The 21,384-nt window shown below is 36.0% G+C and overlaps 1 protein-coding gene and 1 long non-coding RNA gene across 3 annotated transcripts; one reads left to right on the top strand and one right to left on the bottom strand.

The window, feature by feature from the left end:
- Positions 1-2,685: 2,685 nt before the first annotated feature.
- Positions 2,686-5,333, bottom strand: LOC133295502 (uncharacterized). The gene is made up of 4 exons (XR_009749350.1): positions 5,221-5,333; positions 5,062-5,135; positions 3,380-3,464; positions 2,686-2,896 (listed from the first exon to the last, which is right to left on the bottom strand). It is a non-coding gene; the product is annotated as an uncharacterized LOC133295502 (long non-coding RNA).
- A 3,402-nt stretch (positions 5,334-8,735) lies between these two features.
- Positions 8,736-15,872, top strand: LOC133295504 (mitogen-activated protein kinase homolog MMK2-like). Of its 2 annotated transcripts, none has more exons than XM_061494346.1 (6): positions 8,736-9,136; positions 10,265-10,394; positions 11,682-11,819; positions 12,155-12,472; positions 14,096-14,279; positions 15,291-15,872. In XM_061494346.1, exons 1-6 carry the CDS (start codon positions 8,967-8,969, stop codon positions 15,464-15,466), a joined length of 1,116 nt encoding a protein of 371 aa, XP_061350330.1. In that variant the 5' UTR covers positions 8,736-8,966; the 3' UTR covers positions 15,467-15,872. The 2 variants fall into 2 exon arrangements, with proteins under 2 accessions (XP_061350330.1, XP_061350329.1); XM_061494345.1 differs by having other exon boundaries at positions 12,140-12,472.
- The last annotated feature ends 5,512 nt before the right edge of the window (positions 15,873-21,384 follow it).

The following is a 21,384-nucleotide window of genomic DNA, read 5'->3' as shown; positions in this document are numbered from 1 at the left end:
TAATCAGTGCACAACCTCATAGTCCCATCCTTCTTTTTCACGAAGATGACTGGTGCACCCCAAGGAGATACACTCGGTCTGATAAAGTTCTTGCGGGATAATTCTTCTAACTGCTTCTTCAGCTCAGCTAGCTCCACTGGTGACATCCGGTATGGAGCCAATGAGATAGGCCCCACACCAGGTACTAAGTCAATTGAGAATTCAATCTCCCTCTCAGGTGGAAAATGAGGAATTTCTTCCGGAAATACATCTTCAAACTCGCATACAACCGGAATATTAGCAGTAGGTTCTTTGGAGTCTCCTACGAGTCCTCCCAGGATAATGTATCCTGCATCTCCCTCATTTAGAGCCTTATTTAATTTTTGTGCCGTCAAGTACAAACTGTCCGGTTTTTCTCCTTTTGCAGCAAAGAAAACCCTTCTGCTACAACAATCTAGCATCACACCATATCGGACCAGCCAATCCATACCTAAGATAATGTGTAGATTCATGCCCTCAAGCACTATCAAATCCACCATATACTCTTCTTGCTCATATATGAATCTGACTTCTTTGCACTTCAAGGAAGTAGAAACAATGTCTCCGGTGGCAGTCTTCACTACCATGGGAGGCGTGAACTCACAAATGGGTAAATGTACCCCATTAGCAACAAATTCCGATATGAAGGAGTGGGTAGCTCCAGAATCAAACATGGCATCAAAAGCATATCCTCTGATAAGAATAGTACCTCTGATAAGGTTTGGAGACCTCTCTGCCTCCTGCTGTGTCACTGCATATACCCTGGCACTAGTGGGCGCCATAGGCTCCTCTATGGCTCTCTGAGTAGGCACAGACTGAATAGGGATCGCCTGAATGGCTGCAACTTGCCCCGTCTTCTTGGGGCACTCTCTGGAATAATGACCTGCCTGACCACAACTGAAGCAAACATTCTGCCCCAGTCGACAAACACCTGTATGCATCTTCCCACACTTGGCACAAGTGGGAATCTTCCCTGCACTAAACATTCTGCTTCCATTCTTCACAAAGGGAGTCTTCTTAAACTTGGTGTTCTGCTGTGCTTGCAAACCCTTGCCCTTACTCTTCCAGGGCGTAGTCCTCCCACTGAAGCTCTTTCCTGCTGCTTCCTTTCCCCTGGTACGATAGTGCTCCTGAATATTCTGGCACTGCTTGATCAACTCCACAAAATTTCTGGTGCAATGACCCGCCAGTTTGTCTGCTATCATATCATTCAGACCCTTCCTGAATCGAAAGGCCTTGTCTTCTGGAGTGAGGGGAGTTCTACCATAACAAGAATATTTTGCCAAGCGGTTGAACTTGCTGAGATATTCATCCACAGTCATGCCTCCCTGCCGGAGGTCTTCAAACTCACTCTTCTTCCTTTCCCTGGCTTCTTCAGGGAAGTACTTTTGCAGAAAATGCCTCTCAAATAATGGCCAAGTAATAGCATAACCTTGGCACTCAAGTGGGTTTCTAACATTACTCCACCAGTCAGCAGCATCCCCCTGTAACATGTACACCGCATATAGGAGCTTCATGTTGGCATCGCATTCCATAACCTGAAAAATACGCTCCATCTCTTGGAGCCACTCCAATGCTGCAATGGGATCTCTTCCACCTTTGTAGTGAGGTGGGGAATGCTTCCTGAAAGCATTCAGCATACGCTCTCTAGTATCCCGGTCAAACCTGGGTGGTATAGTTGATCTATCAACCTCAATAATTGGCTGCCTCACTAGTCCTTCATGGACAGATGCCTCCGCCTCCTGATGGGCCTCTCCTGACCCTTCATGTCCCAGCACAACAGGCTCAAGAATCTGTACGGGACCAGCAGCACGTGCAACCTGCTGCTGCACATGTGGTGTAACTGGCGGTGGAGGAAGTGGTGGAGGTCCTCCTCGTACCTCTGTCAACAGTAGTCGGATCATCTCAGCATTGGCCAGCCTATTCTGTGCCATAAGGTCTTCACTGGCCTTTCTTAGCTGCTCTCTATCGCGATCTCTGGCCTCTTCGATTCTTTTCAAATCAGCTTCCCTGGTTTCATTCAGGGTCTGCTGCAATGTTGCTATAGTTGCAACAATAGGATCAGGAGGAGGGATTTGAACTATTCGCATGGGTCTCCCTCGAGGTGCCATGTCACTACACAAAACTGCACGAGGTATGAGTTAGCTACGCTCAATCAAGTGATAGCATATGCAATATCATGACACTCAAGAGACACTCAATAACACCCCGTAGTACTCCGGTTGTTAACATACATGATATTTAACATTCACAGCGGAAGACTTTATTTGAAAAGGAATAAAGCATCTTATAAAAATACGAGTAAACTTTTTCCAAAACATTTCATAAAAACATTTCTAAAAACGTTCACGTCAGATACTGCGAAAGCGTAAATCTAAATATACATCTACTAATTAATCCCATGAGCCAGTATTAGTGGCCATTGACCATCAAGATATGACATCAAGTGTCATTCCTGACGGAGTCTCACGGACAGCATAACGGCTGTATTTCGGATAACTAGAAACATGATTCTACACATACAGATAACCTAATTAATACAACAATTTAAACAGATAGCTTGCAAGTCCCACACGGACTGCAATCCCCTTAATGGGTCAATACAACTAATAAGGCTCCATGCCCAAATTAACTGAATACATGCATCAAGTCTATATTAATTCGAAGTATAAAAGTATCAGTAAATAATCCATGGCTCTAAGAATACTATCATGAGCCTAAATAAATACATACAATAATCTCCATAAAATAATTAAGCATGTTAACAAGTCTACATGCCAACATCAAATCTAAACATAATATAAAATCATCAGCTGCATCATCAACTACTCCAATGCGGGGGCCTTGCCCCTAGAAGCATCACCACTACTCTGGGTACCTGAAATGATGTCCCCAAACGGGGTAAGATAACAACATCTCAGTAAGCTCAAGGTTCATAGAGGATCCTCTAACCCCTGAGCCCACTTCCTGCATAACAAGTCAGATATAAAGCATATAATACAGACATACAGCATAAACATAGCATCATCATATCATCCTTGTGTAACCCTAGGGTCAAAGCCATAGACGGTTACACATGTGTGACTTCCAGGGTCAAGCCATAGACAGTCAACACAACCTCAGTATGAAATAGCTCCCAGAGTCAAGTCATAGGCAGCCTACATACCATGATCACTGGCCAGGATCCTCATAACATATATCATCAGTGCATCATCATAACATCAAGATCATATAACATCTATATGAATGTGAATGAATGCACATATACATCATACCATATACTTTCATACAATATAACCATAATGCCCACCATCATGGTGGGGCCACAAGAGAGAGGAGTCAACTAGAACTAGGAGCTTACCTTAGGGAGCTTAGCACAAGCCCACACTCCAATATAATACGTATGCTCCAACAAAATCCTCAAGTGCACGGTTCTCTAGGCACACCTAGAGTAGGAACCATTCACATCATTAATTACATATTAATTAATCAAGTCATATCCACGACTTAATCATTTAATGATTCCACTTTTCATACTCATATGCCAATAATATGCCCATTACAAGCCTAGACCAATTATAACTTATTACATATTTTAGTGCATTATTACAAGCCACTTTAATCTTCAATTACTTACATAGCTTAGAATCACATGCAAGGCTCACTTAGATTATTTTCAACTCATCCAAGTCATATTTATGATTATTATAAGTTACTAAGGGTTCCCATAAGCCCACTTAGCTTAAATATCACTTTTACGGTTTTTCCATAACTGTACATGCTTCTGTTTTCTAGTTACTGGGCGTGACTCACTTGTTATAAAATTCTCATCTTTTAGTATGTTAATCTAGACTCAATTACCTTTCCAAAAAGGTATCATATGCCTCATTTGAAGTTTCCTAGCTCCGGTTATCACCATTTGAAGTTGGACAAACAAAGCTGTTTGCCAACTCCGAACAGGGCCCTAAACATCCTTTACCATTTCTGCGATTATGAAAATTATACTAAATAATTTGCTCTAAAATTTTTATGTAGACAACTAGACACCTTTATCTTTAATTAGACATATTATGAGCCTAATTTGAGTAATAATTGAGGGAGAAAAAATTCATGGAAGTGTCAGCCATGTACAGCGCCCCTGCACATGCCTCCCTGTGCAGTCCTCACTCAAACGAACATACAGAATGGAATATATCTTCAATTGATACCAAATTTTGACACCACGTAGATAACATCTCAATAGTCAATTTGATATAAGGCACATCCCTATATGATCTCTGTGGAGGAAGATATGCTCTCCCCAATTTTGCCTAAAAACTGGTTACTTAGCCTTAAATGTGTTTACTTAACAAACCTTAATTACTTTTGATTATAAATCCTAATTCACATTAATTCTTGGATTTTTCTATTATTAAGTCACATTATGAAATATCCTTAGTCCCATTATGTCATGATACTTAAATTTTACTAATTATTTAATTAGTGTACCTAAACCTTACTTTAGTCCAATTTTAGAGTTAAATCCTTGATTACTTTTGTTAATTAATCTCTACCCTTAATTAATCACCTAATTCATCATCTCCTTAATTTTAACACAACTAAACCCTTATGTACTTTATGGGGCAGATTTGATTAGCTATATTAATTAGGATTTTTAGCCATTATTAATCATGATTAGAGAGTTTTACTTAGAGTTAACCCACCTAGTTAATCTTTCTAATCATTTTTCCACACTTAACAACTTAATAACATTTTTTTGTCATCAAACCCTATCCTTACATGATATGGCTGAAATGTTCATGGTCCATTTTTGAGTTCATAGTCATCTTTTTACATGAACATCACTCAAAGGTCCAAAGGTGGCACCTTTAGTCATCCAATCCATCATTCCATGGTTCCAAACACACACACACTTAAGAATCATCATCAAACCATGACATTACGAAATTTTAAACAACATTCTCCTCATGAACATATCAAAACCAAGGCACTCAACAAGAAAAGGGAGGCTTTTTGGTTCATATTTCCCAAGTGGGAGCTTACATCTTCAAGGTTTCTCCTTTAGCTCAAGTCTCCACCTTTTTCCACCAAGAACACACCTTTAGGCAAGCACACACCTTCATGAACATGCTCATGAGTTAGGCTCAAGAACATAAGAAGAAAAGATGATATTTTTCATGAAAAAAATTTAAGAACACTTACCCAAAAATCAAAGGAAACAAGCAAGCAAGTGTGATTCTTCAAGAGAGCTCAAGAACACAACTCCATAGCCTTTGCTCTCCACAAAACCATGGCTGTTTGGGATGATAAGGGACACGGAATTTTTGATTCACACCATGAAAATGGTATGGTTGTGAAGAGGAGAGTGAGGGGAACAATCTTTGTGAAGGAAGTTTGGTGGTTTAGAGAGATTTAGGTGAAGAAATCTTAGAGAGAAGTGAGAGAGTTTTCAAAATTTGAAACTTAGAGAGAGAAGGAGGTGAAGGGGCTGCTGATCAGAAATGGAAGGGAAGGAGAGGAGGGTGCCCTAATGAGGGGTGCCATGTCACTTAAGTGATATTCGTCCTTTAGTGAGACCCGGTGTAATTTTTAACTGATCTGTCGTCAAATTTTTACCCGAAAACTCTCAAGACCCTAACTTTAAGTACTTAACATTAATTTTGTCTAATTATCATGTTCATAACTTAAAAATTTGATTAGTAGGTCACAGATCCACTAACAGTTGTTTAATTGCACTGTAGTCTTTACCGGTGTTTTTAACTGTACTCGGATTTCATAATCTTCTTAACTTTAACATTTTTGGTCTAATTATGACTTGTTAGGCATATATTGGTCTTTATTTCTATTTTCTTATCTTTTTCCTGTTCCGGGATTCTACCGGATGCTGCTACAGCAGTACAAAATACCCGGCAGAAGTGACTTTTCAAAAATACCCCAATATGGGTATCAATCTTCACCAAATCATATCCTAACCTCATTCATGATGTTTATATCATTAGATTAGCTCTCTAACTATAATTTGCTAACTTGGAGCTATTCTACTAACTGTTATTACGTCAGCAGTCAAATTTGACAAATGAAAATTCATCTGTGCATAATACCTCAATATGGGTATCAAAATTCTTATAATTTTATGCTCATTCCATTTATGACTATAAGGTCATCATTATAACCCTCTAATTTAAAAGTCATATAATTAGGGTTATTATATTCATCCCTAACTTTTAGACATTCATATTGCCTTCATCCTCACTTATTTTTTAAAGGAAAACTTAAGTTGAAAAACGTATTATTTTGAATCACTTATCTCTTTTTTTTTTTAATTACTTAATCCCTTGTGAGTTTTTCATCCACACTTTTTCTTAGCATTGTTAGAAACTTAATTAAGTATGCATATTTTTTTTTTCTTCTTAGAAAAAAATAAAGTGATAAAAAAAGAAAAATAAGACCAAATGTTATGAAAACTTATAATATTTCATAAAAGATTAAAATAAAGAATAGAAAAAAAAATTGAATGTGTCTAAATAAAAAATAAATAAAATAAGGACAAAAAAATAGAAGAAAAAATAACGCCAAACATGTTAAAAATCATAACAGTAACACAAAAGACTAAAATTAAAAAAGTTAAAATTAGTCCAAATAAAAAAAATACTAAAGACAAAAAATAGAAGAAAAAATTAAGATAAAAAATAAAATAAAAAGAAATCACATTTATTAGTTTCCAATATATTTGGTTATATTTTTTCTTTTTTGTTCTTGGTCTATTTTATTCTTTTTTATTTAGATATGTTTGGTCTTTTTTCTATTTTTTATTTATTTTTTGGTCTATTTTATTCTGTTTTTCTTCTTTTTTTTAGTCTTGTGCCACCCCATCTACTAAAGATTTTAGTAAAAAAAATTTAGAAAAAGAGAGAGAATAAAATGGAGATATAAAAAAGATCAAACATATCTAAATAAAAAGAATAAAATAGACTAGGGACAAAAACGAAAAAATAGAAAAAACTAAATATATTGAAAATTCATAATTATGATTTCTTTTTGTTCTATTTTTTATTTTATTTTTTATCTTATTTTTTCTTTCTATTTTTTTTTGTCTTCAGCCTATTTTTTTTTTACTTTTAGTCTTTTCTGTTATTGTTGGGATTTTAAACATATTTGGTCTTATTTTTTTTCTATTTTTTATCTTTATTCTATTTTTTTATTTAGACACATTTGATCTTTTTATCTCTTTTAATCTTTTATTAAGTATTCTAAGTTTTCATCTTTTTTTATATAACTTTATTTTCTTGTTCTAAGAAGGATAAAATAGGTATATTTGTCAAGTTTCTAACAATATTAAGGAGGGATGTAATTAAAAAAAAAACATAAAAATGTAAGTGATTCAAAGCAAGCAATACCACATGAAGTTTTTGAACTATTCCCTAATTATAAAGGATCACAATTAAATAAGAAATTGTTTTTGTCATCGTAAAAGAAAACACGTGTATAACCATTGTACATTTTTTTTTATGCTAGGTCCTACTTGGGCTCCTAGAATATACTTTATAAGGAATTTCTACTTGGGGAAACCATGGAGAGGAGTGAGAATGGAAATAAAAAATGACTCAATGGGTGCAGCTCAGCTCAGTTGGTTCCTTGGCACTGAGTTAGTGGAGTTTGACATGTGTTCGATTTCCGCTGAATGCATTCTTGGGGAGGGGGCTGAACCTTTAGCCATCACTCCGGATTAGTCCCATAGCCGGCTCAAAGAGTTGAAGCTTGTGGGGATACCGGAGGGAGCCAACTCGCCTCAAAAAAGTAATTAAGGTTGAGTAACTCCAAAAAAATAAAAATAAAAAATGAATGATTTATCAAGAAGCATTCAATCTCATATTAAAAACTTACAAGTATTGTTATAAAAAAAAAAAAAAAAAAAAAAACTTACAAGTAAAGGTTTCAATCAAGGGAGTTAGATTCATGTACATAATTTTAAATCTAACAATTAGTAACTATTCTGTATACGGAACGAACTTTTAAAAAAAATAAAATCATGTTTAGAAAAATTCAAACAAAGCAAACAAATAACATCTTGACATATATAAAATTATTAATATAGCCTCACCCAAAAGCTTAAGCTTTTGAGTTGAATTAATTCTTTAAATGGTATCAGAGCCTCGGTGTACTGGATTTGATCCTCACCACCACACTTTCTTTCTAGTTAAATTTTTTTCTTTGCACAGTTAGGTGGGGCCGTCTCCCAAGTTGAATTTCTTTCTTTGCACAGTTAGGTGGGCCATCTCCCACTTTCTTTTTAGTTGAATTTCTTTCTTTGCACATACAGTTAGGTGGACCTGTGCATTATCCACCCTTCTAGTCCAGTGGATTCTCGTGTGAGGGGACATGTTGATATATATAAAATCATTAATGTAGCCTTACTAACAACTAACCTTTTGACTTAAATTGATTCTTTATATAACATCAATTTGATTTTCCCTACCCAAAATCAAAACTTCAAATGCCAACAAAATGAGTAAAGAAAAAAGAAAAATGAAACATTGGAAGTTAAAAATCAGAGACAAAATTCACAGATAGCATGAGCAGTTCAATCTTCATTAGAAGAAAAGCTTAAAAAGCAATGCTCCAAAAAAGTACCGCATCTTCACGGGTTCACACGAGCGTTTCCAGTTCAAAAGCCTAACTTCAATGGTCAACACACACGCTTACGCAAACAACAAATACACCTACTCTCTCTCTCTCTCTCACATACACATTTTCTCTCTCCTCTACTGTGTTCAAAAACATCGCCTAGAAATGTCAAATTAGACTTCTACTTCTACCGACACTTACCTTCCAAATTCAGCACACCCCACTTTACCAATTTAGCTCCCTTCTCTTAAAAATCCTTGCTTTCTTTGTTGTGTCTCTTTCCCATTTTTTCTGGTTTTGGATTCTGACCTTCAACACCAGACATGTCTCTTGAGTCAGCTACAGCTTCAGCTGAACACAATAACATCAGAGGAGTTCCCACTCATGGTGGACGCTATGTTCAATACAATATCTATGGCAACCTCTTCGAGGTCTCCAGGAAATATGTCCCTCCTATCCGACCTGTGGGAAGAGGAGCTTATGGTATTGTTTGGTAAGGGAAAAAAAAATTGTAGGGTTGAGACTTTTTGGCTGAATTGATTTGTTTTCTGTGTTGCTTTTGTTGTTTGTGAGGTGTTTTGGGGTGAAGGGTTGCCTTTGTTTTAGCTTTGTGTTGCTTGCATCTTCTGGGGGTGTGGAACACTTGGCTTTGATTTTAGTCAGAAGCCTTTTGTTGATTTTTGTTGAGATATATAGTCCCACGTTGGTTGTACGTGCAACTAACGTGGAGTTTATAAGGTCTTGGGCACTCTCACCCAGTTCTTAATATGGTATCAGAGCTTCGCCGCCCCCACCTTATCTTGTGACATTTCTTAATTGTCCACTCTTCAAGCCCAATGAGCTCTTGTGTGAAGGGGGCGTATTGAGATATATAGAATTTGAATGTAAGGGGGAGTTCAGAAATCGTCAGTGACTGTGTGTTTGTTGGAATATGTTTATTTTTAGTTAGTTCATTTGATGGTTACTGGTTTGTGATTCTAGACTTTTGTCACGGGGTTTATGTGAAGTAGACGTTTGGCATGTTCTGTTAGTTGTATGGATGAGGATTGTAGTGGTTATTTTGGTGATGATGATGAGCTTAATGCGGGCTACTGTACTGAGCTGATTGTGATTCTTGAGATTAAAAATCTATCCTGTCGTTGTTTGAGTTTGATTAGAATTAAGATTTAGTCTTGTGGGATTTATTTAATTCTATCTAGTTCTGTACGTTTGGTATTATGCGAAGTGTTATAGCCTCAAGTTCTCATTTTCCTTTTGGGGACATCTGTTGGGTCAAGCTTCCCACTGTCTTCTTTACTGGCCTTTGAGAATGTATCTTAATTGTCTTCAATGATGACCATCAAATGTAAAACTTTTCTATTCTTTTAGCATACAAGGATGTTTGGTTCTTTTTGAGCCGAATTCAAAATGAGATAGGATCATTCTTTTGGTATCTATGTTCAGGTGATTGACACTGAATATAACACAATCCTCAGGATTTTCAGACTCGTTAAACTGAAGATAATATGTATCTTGTGGACGATTTCTTAGAATTTGGTGTGTTTGACAATAATTCATCTGTTCTCATTCATGTGGATTTAGATTCTGTCATCAACAATATTATTTTTTTCGTTTCCTTCAGTGCTGCTGTAAATGCGGAGACACTTGAAGAAGTTGCCATTAAGAAGGTTGGCAATGCATTTGACAACAGAATAGATGCCAAAAGGACCTTACGAGAAATTAAACTTCTTCGGCACATGGATCACGAAAATGTAATTCTAGTTTAACTTTTTTACTTGCATTCTCACATCTAACCTTGTTTCCCTCATTTATGTTGTTATTCTATTTTTTTTCTTAATTTTGGATATTAAGGGGATGCCATTTTTCATCTGTGGCGGTATGAATGATCCTATTTGACTTGTTATTGTCTCCTTTATTTTCTTTTTTGTTTCTGCCTTTTTGGTTATATCTGCAACTGTAAGCAAATTTTCCATGTGTTACTAGTGATGAAAGGACCTTTAAAGCATATTGGTAATGCTCTTTTGCTAAATTATGTTTTATTGATAAGAAATGCCTGTTGTATGGTTAAATTAGGCATTTGTTTTAGTTCCCATGAACATGTCTATAATTCAGAAGTATTCATTTATATACTTTTTGGTTATACTATTTGTCTTTTGAAAAATTCTAAACTCATTGCAATATATCAAAATATATGGTCAGTGTATTCTGGCTTAAATGGTTAACTGATATCAAGATATGGTGATAGAACTTTTGCTTTGATATATTTACATTAAATTTTCTTTTGGGTTGCATTTTTTTTCCTTATTAGAAATTTATACCCTTCATACCATTTTATAGTTAATCTAACAACTAGCCAGGTATTTTTTCTTCTTTTGTTTTCTAATTAGTATATTATGAAAGCCACAGCGTTTGAACTCGTGTTACGGTCACATGAAATTCTAATCCCTGAGCAACATTACTTGATATCTTCAATTCATTTTTCTATGTTGGTTAAAGATTTTGGTAGTACATAATGTCCCAGTGCAGTAGAATATCCTGGGGCATAATGCAAAGTTTTGAAGTCTAGATGTGATTCTAATATATATCGGCTTTGTGTTACTTACGCATATATTACTGTACAATATTTTCTCCAGATGTCTAGGTTTTTTATTTGTTAGGCTGAAAATTCAACTATCTAAGCTTACTGGTTCATTCACTATCATCTAATCTCAGTTTATCAAACAAAACATGCTTTTGGATGGAGTAAATTAGACCATGGAGAGTATCATGTTATTGGTTTGTAAGTAGGTTTGTTTGGACATTCTTACTCAAATTCTGTTGGTTTGGAATGATTTCTTTATGCTTAAATGCATCAACAGATGATGATTTCTCTAGAACAAATACTTGTTACATTGTCAGTCAGTCTCTAGCTAGACCTTCTCCTTGATTCATGAAAGTTTCCTGATTGGATTTTCCACATTGTATTTTGATTCTACAATCTTTATTAGAATTCAATTTCAGAAAAGGCTGCTTACTTACAAGTTACTTCTCCAATGCAGGTGATAGCCCTTAAAGACATTATACGACCACCACAGAAGGAGAACTTCAATGATGTGTACATTGTTTATGAGTTAATGGATACTGATTTGCATCAAATAATTCGTTCCAATCAACCATTGACTGATGATCATTGTCGGGTTAGCACTACAACTATTTCTTTTAGCATATGCCATTTAATGTTTAACTCATTGAAAGGTCTTTAGGTAATGGCTTGGGTAACATATTCTCCTTTGTAGTATTGTTGCCCAAACTGAAGATAAAGTGCTTGTTTGAATTAGCTGAATCAAAATTCCCAAGAGATAGCTTGGGTAACATATTCTCCTTGGGCTTTCTCTTAGTATTTTTTTTTTTCTCTTGTTTTGAATTAAAATAGTACTCAACATACATGGATTTTGTAATATTATATATTTAAAACGTAATTAAACTGTTGCAGTGACTGATAAGATACATTTTCCAGTATTTTCTGTATCAGTTGTTACGAGGACTCAAATATGTACACTCAGCAAATGTTCTACACCGTGATCTAAAGCCTAGCAACTTGCTACTGAATGCCAATTGTGATCTTAAGATTGGAGACTTTGGTCTTGCTAGAACTACGTCTGAAACTGATTTTATGACTGAGTATGTGGTTACTCGATGGTACCGAGCTCCAGAATTGCTTCTTAATTGTTCAGAATATACTGCAGCGATTGATATATGGTCTGTTGGTTGCATCCTTGGTGAAATCATGACAAGACAACCCCTATTTCCTGGGAAAGATTATGTTCATCAGCTCAGATTGATCACAGAGGTATTTGACTATTAGCCAGAGATCTTAAATGAAACTTTTTACTTCTGACTCCTGAATTGCAAGTATGCTTTCATCCATTTTTATTTTTCCTTCATAAGCCAGAATCTTGGATCCCCTTGTAATTAAATAGACAGAGAAAAAAAATGCTCTGTGGACATAGTCCATGTGGATCATTTGACACATGACAGCAAAAGGCACAGGATTCAATGGATCAAAATTAGGTTTTATTTTGGGAGAATTAAGGTTAGAAATTAGAGAAAATGAAGGCTCATATGGAATATGTGGGGCTGTGATGGTATGCTAGCAATGATGTCATAAGAAGGGTGACTGCACCCTTCTTATGACATCATTTGACTATTATTGGTTGATAAATCATGTATTTACCAACTTGACCATATAGTCAGGTTGGGTTTGTTTGTTTATTTATTTATTTTATTAAATTGTTAACCAGAACTAAGAGAACCTGGCCTTGGTCATGGTTGATAGGTTAGGTGTAGGTTAAGTAGAAAGGGTATGAGCGACATGATCACTGAAAGAATTGACTTCGACATTGCTTATACTCAACATGACCTAACTCAACCTAATAAGGGTGCAGTCAAAGCGTTTGAGGAGGACATTAATTTTCCGAAGATAAGAAAAAAAATAATTATATAGCTTGGTGGTTGGAATTTTTATGAAGTCTCTGTCAAAAGGAATCCGATCTGATGGCATAAGAAAAAAAAAAGTCAAGAATCTCTTCAAGTGTCCCTTAGGTTTTCATACCGAAGAATACGAGACTCATCTTGAGCTTGGTGGCTAGGGTTTTTCCCTGATAATGATTTCATCATTCACTGTTTATCTTTTGTGGCTGGTTACAGAACTTATATAGGGCTAGTCAAACTTGTGCACCAAGTAGTCCACAACTTAGGACCCAAGTTAACTAGTCAGTCTCTAATAAACTCAAGAAAGCCTAAATATCTATTATTTGAGAAGCCCACAAAACTAAAACACTAGATCCCCAACTCTAGGAAGGACCGTAATGAAAATTGCTAAAACCCCCGGATGCCTGAGAATACATGTTAACTATAAACTAATTTAACCCTAATTGAAGAGAAGATAACAAAAACTCATCTAAGGTGGTTTGGTTATATGAGTAGAAGACCAAGAGAGGCTCCACTAAGAAAATTGGATCAAATTGAAGATAGTCTGATGTAATTGATTTACTGAAAAGTTGGTTTTTGATAGGACTCCACTTAACAGGATAAGTTTGGTTGTTGTTGAGTCTGTTGCAATGTTAGAGTCAGGTAAAAAATAAAATCTAAAAACCAAATTAGTGAAATTTTTGGATCTTTAGATTATGTCTTCTCTTCTGTATTCAGTGGATTATATAGCCTGCAACACCATGTCTAAATGAAAAATTATGAATTTGCATGCATCACTATGAACCTGCATCACCATGTCTTTTATTTTTTTGTTCATTTTTTTTGGGAATATAGGATGGAGAACTCCAACTTGATAATTGGAAAATGAATAAAATATGACTGGATAGATTGCTAACTCTCTCATTCTTTCGATCCTTTTTAGACTTAGTCTCCATGTTTAAAATTTGATATTAGCATGACAAATTTTCCTTGCTTTAAAAAGCTCATAGGTTCACCGGATGACACTAGCCTTGGATTTCTACGAAGTGATAATGCTCGTAGATATGTAAGACAGCTTCCTCAATATCCAAAGCAACAGTTTGCTGCTAGATTTCCCAATATGTCTCCTGGTTCTGTTGATTTGTTAGAGAAGATGCTTATCTTTGATCCAAACAGACGCATTACAGGTAAAATGTCATGCTTTCTCTTCCTTCCTTTTCATAGGTACAATTCTTGTAATTTTGTTTTTTAAAAATGGCCTTCTAAATTTGTGAAGTGTTTACTGACTTCCACTGATTTCTTAGGTTAGAACAACCAGATCAATTACCAGATTGTTTTTGGTTAACTGGGTCCTGTTGGTGAACATGTGTTGTCTGTATGTCATTCAATCCAACTAGTTTTGTGAATTCATCAACACTCTAATCTTTGGACATGAAATCCTGGAAAGCTCACCATGATTAACTTGCTATGCCATGCTCATTAATTTTTTCTTCTTCTGAAGTATTAGTCTCTAATAACAATGAATATTGAATGTTGGTTAATGGTTACATCAATCAACAACGGTTAAAACCTTTTTTCACTAGATGGGGCTGGTTACATGAATCGAAATGATGCCATTGTGTTTTGTCGAAAACCAATTCTTCAGCCAGGCTATGTAATTCTCCAAAACCTAAATGTTGGTAACAATTCAAATTTAAGAGTAAAGCTCTTTTTGAGTCCTTAACAAAAAACACGGTTCCCACTTTCATTCCTTACAAAAAAAAATTCAACTTTTGGTCTCTCTACAATTCCAGTTCTTTGAAAATGTGATCTTTCAGAAATTCAATGAAGATCTAATTTAGTCCATAAAAAAAGACTAATATGGGTATTTTTTTTGTAAGGGACGAAAGTGGGGACCGTGTTTTTTGTTAAGGATCCCAAAGGGGCTTTACTCCAAATTTAATTTGTTATAAAAAGTAAAATTATCATCTCAATTCTTTGTTCTGTTTCTAAGTTTCTATTAATTTTAAAGTATTAAAAAATTATGCATTTGTTCATCCAACTGCAAGCCAGAGCTTGCTTACTGCTTGTGATAAGCTTGTCCATAGTGTAAAGATTCTAATGTTTTTTTGACAAGATATCCGCAGTAGTGTTTTATAGACTGAGTTCTCTTTGTCTATATTTTTATTGATGGTACGTTATTTCTTGATGCTTTGCAGTTGAGGAGGCTCTGTGCCACCAATACTTGGCACCACTCCATGATATTAACGAGGAACCTGTTTGTCCTAGACCTTTCAGTTTTGATTTTGAGCAACCGTCTTTCACTGAAGAGGATATCAAGGAACTCATCTGGAGAGAGTCTGTGAAGTTCAATCCCGATCCACCTATTTATTGAGATTTTGCATTTGCTGTTGTATGTGCATAGTAAAATCCTAGATGACTGATTTACAAGACTACTGAGAAGTTGTCAGTTCTCCACTAAAGTATTAAACATGATGGTCATATTGAGATTTTTTAGGTAAATTATATCGAGATTCAATGAGACTGGTGTGAGGTTGGTTGTCTTTTATTTAATTCTTAGCTCACATTCTTGGATGATTGTATTGTTGAGATGTCCTGTTGGAATGATCCGAAGCTAAGCAGCATTACTCAAAAGGTTTCAGCAGGAATATCCAGGAGCTCTGACTCCTTGTTGGTCTATTTCTATCTTTCAGCTTAGACTAGGGGCAACAGTTAAAAGACTCACAAAAATTAGACAAGAAAACATTTCATTTGTGGGGACAGACATTATGCGCATTGTAAGACATAAAATGAAATGATTTATTATTGATTGAATAGATTTTCAGAAAACACCTTGGCTTGCTAACCTGCCATGACCACTTGTTTCAGTTTTGTGCTTGATTTGAATGAATCTGTAAAGAATACTAATAGCAAGACTTTAACTAGCCAATTTTGATTAACTTTGAAACTTTAGCAGCATGAAGCCATCAAGTTCCAGAAACTAGGAGAGGAGACAAGAAAAGAAAAGAAAATCGTTTCATTACTATAATTTGACAAATCATGCATTTCTCAAGCTTTCTGGATTATAAAGACTATTCTTAAATAAATAACCTTCGTAGTTTAATACATCCTAACATATTTCATGTTGTAAGTACGTTTCTTAAGCTCTAACACGTCAATAGGTAGAGTCTCTGTTGGGAAATCACATGTTGTAATTTTCTCTGGCCCCTGATCAGATAACAAACTACAAGGTGGAGGGGTCACCCCACTTGTGATCCCTTGAATATCAGTGCATGTCCATGGCTGTTTCTTGGCCTTGGCTGCCATCCCAATTGTAGCATTGGCAATGTAGATTCCTGTAAACGGGTCATTGGAGATTCCTTCAAACCTAGCTGCAATGGTCACATTCTCAACCACAATATCTCTATAGTTGATTCCTGTGATCTCAGGCAAGGCATTAGGGTCATAGTGTATTACCCGAGTCCATTGATCCTCAAGCCCAAGCCCAAGCAGTAGCAGTTCATGAAGTGTCCAATACTTACACACGAAGAACAGATCATGAAAGATAGCAGCTAACAAATTTTTGTTGAGACGTTGGCACGGTTGTAATTAGTTAGAGTTAGTTGAACTTTGCTATGTATTGAGCCCCATATAAATTGGGTCACTGTGTGTAAATTTTCACTCATTCAATGATATCAGTATTATTCATTTCTGATATGGTATCAGAGCTCTGAAAAGAGCTCTGGTATTTTGCTTCGTTAATCTCATTTCTTTCTTGTAATCAAATCATTCTTTTCCCTCATAGCAATGGCTTTTGCTCCCGATTTTAACACTAATCCTTCTCATCCACTATACTTGCATCCAAATGAAAGTCCATCACTGGTTTTGGTATCACCACCATTAACCGATAATAACTATCACACATGGGCTCGAAGCATGACAATAGCTCTTCTTTCTAAAAACAAGATCGGTTTGATTGATGGTAGTATTATTCCTCCTAATATTGATGATCCAACTTACTCTCAATGGCAACGACGCAATACAACAGTTTTAGCATGGATTCACAGATCAATTTCTGAGTACATTGCAAGATCCATCTTTTGGATAGAGTGTGCTCGTGATGCCTGGTTGGATCTCAAAGAAAGATTTTCTCAGACTGATATCTTTCGTATTTCAGACCTTCAAGAAGAAATATGCAAATTACAGCAAGGCGAACTTCCAGTTGCTGAATTTTTCCCTGAACTTAAGACGATATGGGACGAGCTGGAGAATCTGAACACTCTTCCTACGTGTGAATGTGTTCCTCCATGTGCTTGTGGAGCGATGTTGAAAGTACGAGCATATCGTGATAAGGATCATGTAATTCAGTTCTTGAAAGGACTCAATGAACAATATACTTTGATTCGATCATAAATCATGATTATTGATCCTTTGCCTAATATCAATAAAGCGTTTTCCATGATTGTTCAACAGGAAAGGAAATTTGGATCCGAATCAGGTAATATTGTTTCTCAAACATTTGCTATGTTCAAAAGCTACACTACAAATAATAATAGCAGATCATTTGCTCCAAACGGAGGAAGACATGGAAGAAGACGTGGATTTACTGGAAGAAACAGTGCTGGAAGTGGATCTGGAGGCAGGATTTGCACACATTGTGGAAGATCAAATCATACTATAGAAACCTGTTATCAGCTACATGGTTATCCTCCTGGATACCGTTCAAGAATCTCAGATACTCGCACTGCAAATAATGTGTCCACTGAAGCTAATAATTCCAATGTGACCACTAATAATCAGATTTCTCAAGATCAATATCAACATATTCTCTCGATCTTGCACAACAACAATTCTGTGCTTCAACATCTCATCATACAAATGCAGTACAAGTCTCAAATGCTGACACCAATGTATCAGGTATTTTGAGTGATCAGTGGATTGTGGACACTGGAGCCACTGATCACATCTCCCATCTTACTTCATGTTTCATGAGTCTTCATAAAATTGAGCCAATCACAATTAATCTTCCCGATGGCACACAAGTCATTTCTTGTTATTCTGGTTCAGTTTATTTGTCACCAAAACTGATCTTAACAGATGTGCTTTTTAGTACCTGAATTTCATGTCAACTTGATATCTGTTACAAAGTTATTAATATCTCTTAATTGTTTTCTCACATTCTTTGACTCTTTTTGTCATATTAAACAGACTCAATCCCAGGAGATGATTGGTATTGCTGAGCAAAATAGAGGTCTATATATGATAGTAAAAAATGGTGTTGTCAACCGTTAACACAAAGTGCAGAAGAAAGATAGTTGTACTATGAATAATTCATCTTGTGTTTCAGATAGTTCATCTTTATGGCATAGACTTTTAGGTCATGCTTCAGAAACTGTATTACGTACTATGTCATCACAATTTCCTTTTATTCATAACTCTCATATAAAGCCTTGTGATGCATGTCACTTGGCCAAACATAAACATCTTCCTTTTATTTCAAGTCTTAATAAAACAGAGAAGATATTTGATGTTCTTCATGTGGATATATAGGGTCCTTTTAGCAGTTTATCAATACATGGTTATAAATATTTCCTAACTTTAGTAGATGGCCATTCTCGCTTCACTTGGGTAGTCTTAATGAAAACTAAAAGTGAAACACGAGCACACATCAAATATTTCTTGGCCTATGTTGAAAACCAGTTCAAGACCATGATCAAGATTCTTCGCAGTGATAATGAAAATGAATTTTCCATAAACCAATTCTTCTCAGAAAAAGGTATTATTCATCAAGTTACTTGTGTTGAAACTCCGAAGCAGAATGCAATAGTAGAGCGCAAGCACCAGCACCTACTCAATGTGGCTCGAGCGTTGTATTTCCAAGCATAATTACCTATTACCCTATGGCTTATACTGTGACATATGCATCACACTTAGTTAACCATACCTCTTCTCCCAACCTTGACAATAAAACCCCTTACGAAATCCTTTATGGATCATTACTTAGCCTTTCTCACCTCAGAGTATTTGGGAGTCTGTGCTATGCTTCCACTCTCAAGTCTCATTGCACCAAATTTAGTCTAAGAGCAAGAAAAGCTGCATTTCTTGGGTATAGAGAAGGAACCAAAGGATTCTTGCTTTATGATCTCACATCACATTCTTTATTCGTCTCTAGGAATGTGGTTTTCTATGAAATCCTTTTTCCCTTTTTATCAAACCTACTCACCTAACACTATACATCAATCACCTCCTCCTGATACTTCTTTTGACTTAACACCTAGTAGCACAATACCTATACCAAATCCTATACTTGCCTCAAACACAGAACCTACACCAAATCCTATACCTAACCTACCTATAGAAACATTTAACACGGAAGCTACCAATATAGACACAGCAGCTCTGAGTCACGATAATCTAGCAGAAGCAGCACTTCGTCGATCATCATGTCTACGTACTGCTCCTCACTACCTTTTAGACTATCACTATGGCCTCTCAGCTACTCATCATGCCAATATATCTCCAGGTAATCCTAACTCCATTAAACATCCCTTATCTGATGTCATATCATATGATATTTTCTCACCTTCATATGAGAACTTCTGCTTTAGTTCATCCATTCACTATGAGCCTCGCACCTATTCTCAAGCTTCCAAGCATGAACATTGGCAAAAAGCTATGCAAGATGAATTGTCTGCCCTTGCACAAAACAACACTTGGTCACTTGTGGAACTACCTGATGGAAAACAGCCCATAAGATGCAAATGGGTATACAAAATAAAATATCATTCAGATGGATCTATTGAGTGTTACAAAGCACGTCTAGTTGCTAAGAGATTTACTCAGCAAGAAGAAGTTGATTACTTTGATACTTTCTCTCCAATTGCGAAGCTTACTTTTGTCAGAACATTGCTTGCAATTGCTGCTATTAAAGGGTGGAATCTTGAACGGTTGGATATGAATAATGCTTTTCTGCATGGTGATCTCTACGAAGATGTGTATATGGAGCAGCCCTAAGGTCTTTCAGCTAAGTCCAAGCTCGTTTGCAAACTTAAAAAGTCACTTTATGGACTGAAACAGGCAATGGTATGCCAAGCTTTCTTCAGCTTTGCTCTCCCTTGGTTATTCACAAGCCAAGGCGGACTATTCCATGTTCATTCTGGGTGATTCTCACATGTTTACTGATATGCCTTCAGCATATGGGTAAATTCAAGCCAAAAAGAGGAAGATTATTGGTTAATTCTGAGTAAAAAGGCAACGTTTATTGTTGCTTTGCTGAAATTTCAAATCCAGGATTGTTCAACTGATTTTATGCTGATTTTGTAAGAAAAGCAGACAAAACTGAAGCCAAATGGAGATTTGCCAAAATGAAGATCCACGCTCATAGCGTGGATGTCACGCTGATGGCGTGAAACCATTCTTTCTCCAACGCTCATAGCGTGGAGTTCACGTTGATGGCGTGATGATTCAGAGGCAACCACGCCCTTGGCGTGGATCTGACGCTGAGAGCGCCAGATTGCGGGAACTGAAGTCGCGTTCTGTCCACAAGGATAATTTTGGAAGATGAAAAAGAAGATTATAAAAAGGACCTAAGGAGACCGTTGTGCGTCAGAAGGAGAGCTCCGGAGAGAAATTCTTGATCTTCTTTATTCTTCCATCTACATTCTCAAGTAACATTGAATTTATCAGCCATGATAATGGTTGGCTAAGTTTTCTTTATTGTAGTTAGGGTCACAAACCTTATGTGAACTCTTGTTACGACGGATTGGTTTATTTCTACTCGTTTATATGAGTTTCTTTATCTTTACCTTGTGCGAAATTTCTATTTTCTTTGTTAAACTTAATCAATCTAATAGTTGATGATAGCTTGAGGGTTAGAACCCTAGATAGGAATATTGGGGTTTTGATCTTGAAAGGGGGTAAGATAACAATTATTATGCATGCTAGGAATAGATGTATATTTAATTGCAGATGCTTTAATTATCGTGTTCATTGTTTAATTTTCATGAGGGGTTACTAAGAGATTAGGATTCCAATTGAGGCTAAAGGGTTAAATTGCCAAGGGATTGGAATTTAACTAATTAATTTTAGATGATAATTATCTGAGTATTTATATAAATAAGTATTTTTAAATCAATTCAAAGTAAGAACTGAGGATCATATGGTGAGTTCACTCTAGCTACAATTCTTTCTCTCAATTACAAAAATCCATATTTGTTCTTTCTTAAAAGCAAAAATCCAAAAACAAGTCTTTACTTTTAAATTTACTCAAATCGACATTATTTGTCACAAACAACCCCTTTTGAACTCTTCCAT

This window comes from Gastrolobium bilobum, unplaced genomic scaffold, assembly GCF_033153095.1.
Source record: "Gastrolobium bilobum isolate Gb01-03AN ecotype WA unplaced genomic scaffold, APGP_CSIRO_Gbil_v1 utg39339, whole genome shotgun sequence".
Classification (NCBI taxonomy): Eukaryota; Viridiplantae; Streptophyta; class Magnoliopsida; order Fabales; family Fabaceae; genus Gastrolobium; species Gastrolobium bilobum.
Note: the sequence above shows the minus strand (reverse complement) of the source record. Positions and strands in the feature narration are given on the sequence as shown.

What these genes read in the sequence shown, in the direction of transcription:
- LOC133295504 (XM_061494345.1), top strand. Translation starts at nt 8,967, where the DNA reads ATGTCTCTTGAGTCAGCTACAGCTTCAGCTGAACACAATAACATCAGA. An exon ending in GGAGCTTATGGTATTGTTTG is followed by an intron (nt 9,137 to 10,264) that starts GTAAGGGAAAAA and finishes CGTTTCCTTCAG; the next exon opens with TGCTGCTGTAAATGCGGAGA. An exon ending in AGCTCAGATTGATCACAGAG is followed by an intron (nt 12,473 to 14,095) that starts GTATTTGACTAT and finishes TGCTTTAAAAAG; the next exon opens with CTCATAGGTTCACCGGATGA.